The following is an 8755-nucleotide window of genomic DNA, read 5'->3' as shown; positions in this document are numbered from 1 at the left end:
AAATAAACCATAAATATACATTATCTGGGCCTCACTAAGCCTTAAGTGAGTTATGCATCAACAATACTCAACATTGTAAAGAGAAATTTAAAAATGTCCTCCATAAATGTTCAAATAAGTTTCTGAAATGTGTCCTACTTGATAAAATCATCCTGACCCTAGTTTTGCACAAGCTGCAATTAAAATGTCACAGATAAATATTCAAAGACACATTCCAATACTTTAAAAACTGTTCTTCACAAGTTTGAACTTAAATGCTTCTCACTCAGACTCTACCTACACAGTAAGTCTGTGAGTGTCATAGCTATGCTGTGTTAAAGAGCACACAACGAAGATGAAAGGTTATATATCATAACCTTCTTTAATCGTCTTTAATCCAACAAGGGTAAAACCAAACACAATGTAGCACAGCAACATTTAAGACATGTAGACGTAAGACCAGACAAACTCAAAGTGAACATACAGGAACTTAAGTACTCAGACTAAACAAGGATGATTAACTAGGCACACCTGAACAGAATAATACAATCAACACAACGAGGGAAACGGTGCAAAAGGAAAACAAAGTCCAAATTAACAGAAACCGTGACAGTAAGAGTACAATCATTATAGTGCACTTCTGTTTTTATGTTGCACAGTAAATATATTAAAAAAACTGCCATTAAAAGCATGTTTCAAAAAATAAATTGCTGCATATGTAGCCTTCTTAAGACTCACATCCAGATCACCTGCATCAGTTAACTGTGTTGCATTCTACTAAAAGTAGCCTTTTAGTACCTGGGCAACATTTATGGCATCATATAAGGGCCACTTTAAGCTCACAGCCACATTAGCCAGTGCTTACCGTGCCATATCTTTGCCAAAACTGGCCCAGATATGGTTTAGGATAACTGGGCCACATTTGTGGCATCATATAAGGGCCACTTTAGGCTCACAGCCACATTAGCCAGTGCTCACTGTGCCATATCTTTGCCAAAACTGGCCCAGATACGTTTTAATATACCTGGGCCACATTTGCTGAAACATATGTGGACCACAGTTGGTTTACACCCTGATTAGCCTTTGTCGACTGCCACATTTTTGCCAAAGGTGGACCACATTTGGTTGGCACTATTTGGGCCATATTCACTATTTACCACATGGGCCACCTTAGGGTCACATTCAGATTACACATTGCCGTGAACACCACATCTTTGCCTACAGAGGCCCACATGTCAGGCTTACATCCATTTTGTACGGGCCATAAGAAGGCCAGTGCCGTATCATTTCCTTAAGTCGACAACATCCGCATGCTATCTGGGTCTCATTTGTGTAACCATTTTACCACCAGTAACCTTTTTGAACTCCAACAGTCAGGTTTTCATAAATTTCACAGTACCACAACGGCTTTAATCAAAGTTATCAAAGTTAAGTGATCTGTTGCTTACTTTTGATTCTGGTGCAATTTCCATTTTCATCCTTCTTGATCTTAGACTATGATCAACAGTATCGAAAGTGGCTCTTTTACTTAATTGACCATTCGCAGGGAGCTTGATTGACAGGTGATCTTACCAATCAGAACGCGGATATTATGTGCCCCCGTTGCTATCCGCCATCTTGCCCGACAGTTATGGCCGCTCTCCATAGAAATCCATGTTAAAACGGGGTAAAAAAGATTCACTGAATTGAAACTTTTTCAATATAACTAAATATAAAATGTGCACAGGGTTAAGCTGTGCTGTTGTTAGCTGCCACAGTAATGGCAATAAGCTAAAGGAGTTCCTTTAAAGTACTTGTTTTGCATACCAGAAAATCTGGTATACCGCTCTATACATGGCTTGCAGTGCTTAAGTTAAAATACTGAGTGTGAAATAATAAAATAATATGTTAAAATAATGTGCGCTCTTATTCTGTGGATAAAATCCCATGAACTTCGCCCTGATTGGGAGCTGTATATGCACATGTGCTCTCATCTGTTTTTAAAGCAGCTAACCTCGTATCGCTTCATGTCATCTTCCCACTCATTAAACTATGGCAGGTCCTTTACTGCAAAAAGACGGTCATTGCAACACTGTAAAGTGATGAAACTATGGTACCATGTGTTTTTTTTAAACCATTTTCATAGGTCTCACATTATATTATTGGCTCGGAAAATATGTAAATATGACTAGAAACACCAGAGACTGGAAATGTAAAGCACCGTTCCATTCTGGCGAGACTTCCACGTTCAGAAAAAGGTGGATTAGATTGTGTTTTATTAACGTCTACACCTACCCTAACCCTAAACAATAATGCAAAAACAGTAATTATTGTTGTACAGTATGACAAAAATTACGCTATATTTATGTGCGCATGATGTGTAGTGTAAGAGCGGCATTGTTTGTCGGAGATAGCAACAGTAACTAAGGGTGGGCAGGTCTTTGCGAACAGTCAGTTGCCTTGAAAGTCTATCTGGTTTGTCTGGAACTGCTTTAAAGTGGTTTAAATCCTATTTTACTGACTGTTCGCAGTTCATTTCTTTGGGTGGTTACAGGTCTGAAATTAGCTCTGTATGTACTGGTGTCCCTCAGGGCTCAGTTTTAGGCCCTTTACTTTTCAAAATTCAAATTTAAATATTTATTTGTCACCCCTTGGACATCTGTTCTGATCGCTTGGTCTCCACTGTCATTTCTATGCTGATGATACTCTCATCTATATACAATATATCTGTATTCAAAACCTGGTGAAAACCTTGATATCTGTTATCTTTCTTACTGTATTTCTGAGGTAAAAACATGGATGAAGAATAATTTCCTTTTCCTGAATAGTGGTAAACCCGAATTCATGCTTATTTTTTTCCTGTCGTCAAATATTTAAAGCTGGTTCCCTGACTCTGTCTGTTTATGGCTCTGTTTTGGAGACTAAAAGTAAAATGAGGAAGCTTGGCGTTACCTTTAATGCCAATCTTAAATTTGATCATTTTGTAAAGAACACATTTAAAGCATCCTTTTTTTATCTTTGGAATATAGCAAGATTGCATCCTATGCTACATTTCTCTGTAGCTGAGAAGTTGATCAAAATCAACACTTAAAGGTGGGGTAAGTGATTTCTGGTAGCCAATGTTGATATTTCAAATCACCAAAACTAACATGCCCCTACCCCAAAAGGGTCTGGCCCTTATTTTGATAGCTCCGCCCCACACATACGCACGCAACCCAGGCAACGATTATGGCGGAATCTGCTGTATTATTATCTGCTGTATTAAACATATTAACTTTTCGGACACACTTTGGGAGCTGACGCATGAAACAGACAGTGGAGGTGGTTTAGACGCTCCAGGCTTATAGGGTGTGGAAATGAATGTGTCTTTATCATAGCTGAAGGGAACAACAATACGATTGCAGATTAACAAACAAGCGAACATGACACACAAGCATATTCAAGCAAAAACCAGCATATATTAGTTCTATGAAACAAAGCAAAACCAATGTTACTCAATTTTCTAAAGCGTTTTTGAAAAAAATACATACCCCACCTTTAACAAGCTGCAATACTTACTACTTGGCTGCCAGGATCCTGACTGGGACCAGGATATGCAATCAAAATTGCTCCTATTTTGAAGTCTTTGAAGTCAAGTTTCATGCTGATTTTAAAATTATGATGCTGACATACAAAGAATTACATGGCTTGGATCCACATTATTTATCCACATTGTTAATTCCTTACACCCCTAGATGCCATAGAAGTGTAATGAAATATTTAGCAAATATGCTGTATGTGTAGCTTGTTGATTTTTCTCATTTGTTTTTCAGAGCTGCAACAAACTGTGAGTTGTATGTGTTATCGAAGAAAAGCCTTGATGAAGCATTGAAGTATTACCCTAGCATTTTTGAGCAAATGCAAAGTGCAGCTGATGAGATGAAATACCAGTTACACAAAGGAGATCTTCAGATAAACACATTTACAAAGCCTAGCTCTGCAGGAGAGACTTTCCTTCGGACTGGATGTAAGTTGTTTAATGTTGAACTGATGCATTTAATTTATGTAAGATCAGGCACACAGTTCATGACATGCAAACTACCCGAATTTCTTTACTGCCCACCATAAATCATACCTGCAAACTAGTTGCTTTTCGGCAAAATTCACCGTTTTGAATCAAAATATGTCATTTATGGGAATCGTCTAGAGTTTTTTATGGGGGGGGGGGGCTACAGAGCTACAGAGCTACAGAGAGCAGATGGCTCCACAAGCCTTCGAATCGCTCTCGCAGTACTTTGATGTCCGATTGGTCTGCGCCCTGCTGCTTCAAATCGAACACACCTCATCTCACAGCCGGTCCATTTTGACGGCACACTTACGCTCACACCTGCATGTAAACATGTCGGTGGCGTGGAAGTTCTTCATTGTGAGTTAAAGGGGTCATATGATGTTGCTAAAAAGAACATTATTTTGTGTATTTGGTAAACATTAAAACCCATTATAAAAGAGGCATTTGTTGCATCCAGTGGGGACATAATTAGAATCAGAATCAGAAAGAGCTTTATTGCCAAGTATTCTGTAACGCCGACCAGATGGCAAAAGTTCAAAAAGGAGATGGCTTGGATGTGATGGATCCAAGCCATCTCCTTTTTGAACTTTTGCCGTCTGGTCGGCAAATTATAATTATATAATGACTTATACTGTCTTTTTACGCGCTGCGTTGCATCGCGCCGTGTAAACATACAACCATGTCTGCATTTGTGATCGGAGAAATCAAACAACAAGCGCTACTCTACACTAGAGCCCTGTATTTCAGCCCGGGCCCGACGGGCCCCTACTTTTTTATGCCCCTCAGGCCGGGCTTCGGGCCAATTTTCACGTCATAGTTCAAACGCGGGCCGGGCCTCAGGCCTGTTTTAGGCTTCTCCTTATTTTTTATATTTTAGACATCCATCAATTAGTGATGAAAAAAATTGCCTCGCTGATGGAAACAACACGTGCTACCGTGACTGTCAAGAGCAGCTCGATGGTGTTTAGTGTCCTGCAGCAGCAGTATGTATGGTGCATGCCGTCAGCGCAGCTGAACAGTTCTGCGTTCAAATTCAAGCAATAGGCTTAAGCATGCCGCAAAGCACCGGCAAAAGTAAGTTGAGAAGGCTAAATTGATCAAACATAGGCTCACTGTCTGCCGCTGGCCGCTTGGTCGTTACTTTAAAAAAACAAAAAGTGTATTTAACGAACAAAAAATGCTCCAAACGTTTTTTTTAATTAACTTCAGAAAAAAACGAAACGAAATATAATCACTTTGCTATTACATACAAAACTGAACTAATTTAATAGCTGAAACAGTAGTATAAGCTGTTTTGGGAGAAGGGGAAAAAAAGACGTGCTCGGGTCGGGCTCGTGCCGGTAATTCTGATAAGCTGTCAGACACGGGCCGGGCTAAGGCCTAAATTTGAGGCCCGTGCAGGGCTCTACTCTACACTGCTCAAAATTTGCGTTTGAATCATCAGTGGCAAATTCTTTAAATATAAAAAACGTACTTACAGTCTGTGAGTCAGAACAGCCGGCATTGTAGTCTACTCTCCCAGGATCAGGAAACAGTCCTCCATAAAATGCGCTGCACACATCTGAATATTTGGGTTGAACTGTTCTGGAACAGTGTTGTAAATACAACTTAACCACTGATTTCTAGTTGTGTCCTCTTTTGGAAGGCCAAACAAAGTAGTTTTGCTTTCACAACGAAACACACAGCGTCAGACACGGCGGGCTTGAGAACGGCGCGGCCGGCGGGCTAGAGTGAGGAACGGCCGGCGGGCTTGAGAACGGCGCGGCCGGTGGATTCGACGAAGGTGCGGCCGACGGGCTTGTGGCAACCACATGTGACGACTCCGCTTTCACAACAAAACACACAGCGTCTCCACGACATGGCGGCGGCAACAACAATACTACAGCGAGAATCAAAGTTACGCCTTCTTTCTTTGCGTGAACATTTGGGCGGCGTTATGCAAATCTTCCCACATCGTGACAGAGATATGTGGGGGCGTGTTAGAAGGAGCCGTTTTAGGTAGGTGTGTTTACATATCTCTTTGGATTTGAGACTTTAGTCTTTGCAAATTTACAGATCTTCTTTATGCACCAAGAGCTTGTAACACTCCAAAGAGAAAGGAAAAATTGAAATTGCATCATATGACCCCTTTAAACAGACACAAAGTTCGCAATTTGTAATACAATACTGACTGTTTTTGCTCAAGTTCGCCGACGAAGTTTCAGTCAAAGCCACAGCAGAACTGTTTTGTGTCTCCGAGCAACACAGCGGTTTTTCGATACTGAATGAATCCACGTTTTTCAACGAATTAAGTGAGTCAATGATTCAGTAACCCATTCATGCGGTCTTCCTCTGAGTCCGCACTTTCGTGCCGTAATGCCGCTTTGACTGTCAGGTAGAAGTCTGCTGCGGAGCTCGCCCCAGTGCGGGCTCGGCAGAAGTGCGGATCAAGGGTGCATAATGGCCGCAAAGGGGGCGCTCGCGAACACCCTTCTGAACGCTAAAATGACAAATGGGACACTCTACGGTCTCATGGACTTAACAGACACGCGCACGCGGCGGCCATTGTAAGTCCGTAAGACTTACAGTGCGCATGAAGTGTTCCATTTGGGACAGTGCCATAAAGACAGTAGTCACTTGCCTCGTTTTTGAATGAATGACTAATGACTTGCTCATTAAAACAGTCATTTACCGTAATCTACTGGTGGTTTGGTTTCATATTTAAAAGTATTGCATTCTTCCCAACATTTTTAACTTGTATGTTCAAAAATATTTAAAACATTAATCTTATAAAATTATGTATGCATTTGAAATTTTGTGGTGTAAATGCATTTATGGCACCTCAGCTTCATTAAACAGTCTGTGTAAATATATCTAATGCCACTTCAGATGTAGCTTCTGTTTCCTCTGCATTGAAAAGATGGAGTTTGTTGATAGTATGCGCACTCTAATGTGAACATTAAAATTTGCAAAAATAAATTACTCCACTGCTCACAAAGAGAAGTATGAACACCGATGACAACAGAGTTGCACTGTCCAAAAAGTTTGTGGTATAAATGTGCTTTTTTTACTTGAAGCATATGTTGTCTTTTTCCTTTATTTTGTTGTCAGAGTGCACCAGAACGCTTCATTTAGAATTTCATTAAATTCTCAAAAATTTTCTTCTGGGTGGGGATGCCCCCAGGCCCTGTTACAAGGGTCATATTCCAAACTATGTCACCTTTTTGACCTCTTGTGAGTTTGTAGGTATGATAAATAATACATAGAGTTAATCTTTTATAATCTCATTAGATCATTTGGCTTAGATAACCTCAACATTTACATTAAACATTAAAACTGTTTTACATTATGGTCATGGAAAACTTGAAAATATCAGGGAATTTTTCCTGGAAACCTGAATGATTGGAAAATGCGTGGAAATTTCTGTAATAAATGTACAGTTTTCTTTAGTTATGCTCTCCTCTTAAATGTTTTGTAGGCTGAAAATTGCTCTTGTGTACAGAAAATGGCACTCTGCTCATCAGGAAATCTTAAAAGCACACTGGTTACCACTCTTTACCATTTCCATTTATCATAGGGTCTCTAATAATTTGGCAAGTATAAAACAAACATTTCTTTAGAGCTAGGAGACGGGCAGCAACTTGAGCAAATATACTACGACATTTCATGCAGAGCCAGTTGCAAAAGGAGCAGAAGCATTCTCTTGACTGCATTATCTGCATTCATCTCATGAACACAACATGTAATATGGTGTTTCTGTCCTTATAGGTGTAAAACTTTATAGGGAACACATGGCTGAGGAAGAGCACAGAGCTGAACTCCGTTCTCATTCTTTGGGCATTAGACTATGCACATCAATCTCATCCATGCTCATCCAATTCTTCCTGAAGATTTTCAACACCATGAGAAGAATGCACAACAAAACCATTGATCCTGAGAACAATTTTCGAGTGATCTATCAGTACACATCCTGTCTGCTGATCACAGTTTTTTTCTGGGCAATAACATTCATGGTGTGTATGGTATCTCTTGTGCATTTTAGCAGTTCTCTTAGTTAGAGGTAATACAGTGAAATACAAAAGTGTTCAAAAGTGTCCAAATACTTTTTGGGGCCACTATATGACAGATAGGGATTTTTTTTCCTATCAAAGCTGCACTTCAGTCATTGAACATATTACTATTGCTAATTCTTAAGGCTCATTAACACTGAGAACTATATGAATATGAAGTTTAAAATGATGAAGACAGAGAAACAATCTTGTTGGAATTTTTTTCTAGTCGATGAATGATAAAAACATTGACAACCAATCAAAATCATTCCTACTTTAACACATGTATTGCACTTATGTTCATAGAACATATATTAAATGTGTAATATATGTTATAGGTTTTAGTTTTCATTCTTGGTGTGAACAGGCCTTTAGGATTAGGGATATGAACAAACTTTTAACTCTGTGTATTAAACATAAGGGCTTTTCACACTTGAAATAGTTAACCCAGGGCCATTCTAAACCCAGGTAAACAGAATCCTGGGATATTTTGCTTCACATTTCACACAGTTCAGGATTAAGTTAACAATTAATCCTGGGTATTCATGAACTGACATTTCACACTATACATTCCTAAACCCTGGGCTAAAGGGTTAGTTCACCCAAAAATGAAAATTAGCCTGTGTTTTACTCACCCTCGAAGCATCCTAGGTGTATATGACTTTCTTCTTTCAGACGAATCCAGTCAAAAGAGGGGAGGGGGGGCAAGGTCGGGAGGGAG

At 39.7% G+C, this 8755-nt stretch overlaps 1 protein-coding gene across 1 annotated transcript in view; it reads left to right on the top strand.

Moving 5' to 3' along the window:
- Window positions 1-7950: 7950 nt before the first annotated feature.
- The window catches only part of LOC107740009 (potassium channel KAT4-like), a 25930-nt gene continuing 25125 nt past the window's right edge, over window positions 7951-8755 (top strand). Inside the window, exon 1 of the mRNA XM_016552281.1 lies at window positions 7951-7998. Coding sequence (XP_016407767.1) covers window positions 7996-7998 — 3 coding nt within the window. The 5' untranslated portion in view covers window positions 7951-7995. The remainder of the gene's footprint in view (window positions 7999-8755) is intronic.

Source organism: Sinocyclocheilus rhinocerous, unplaced genomic scaffold, assembly GCF_001515625.1.
Source record: "Sinocyclocheilus rhinocerous isolate Xijiao unplaced genomic scaffold, SAMN03320098_v1.1 scaffold285, whole genome shotgun sequence".
Lineage (NCBI taxonomy): Eukaryota > Metazoa > Chordata > Actinopteri > Cypriniformes > Cyprinidae > Sinocyclocheilus > Sinocyclocheilus rhinocerous.
This window is presented reverse-complemented; position numbering and strand designations above follow the sequence as displayed.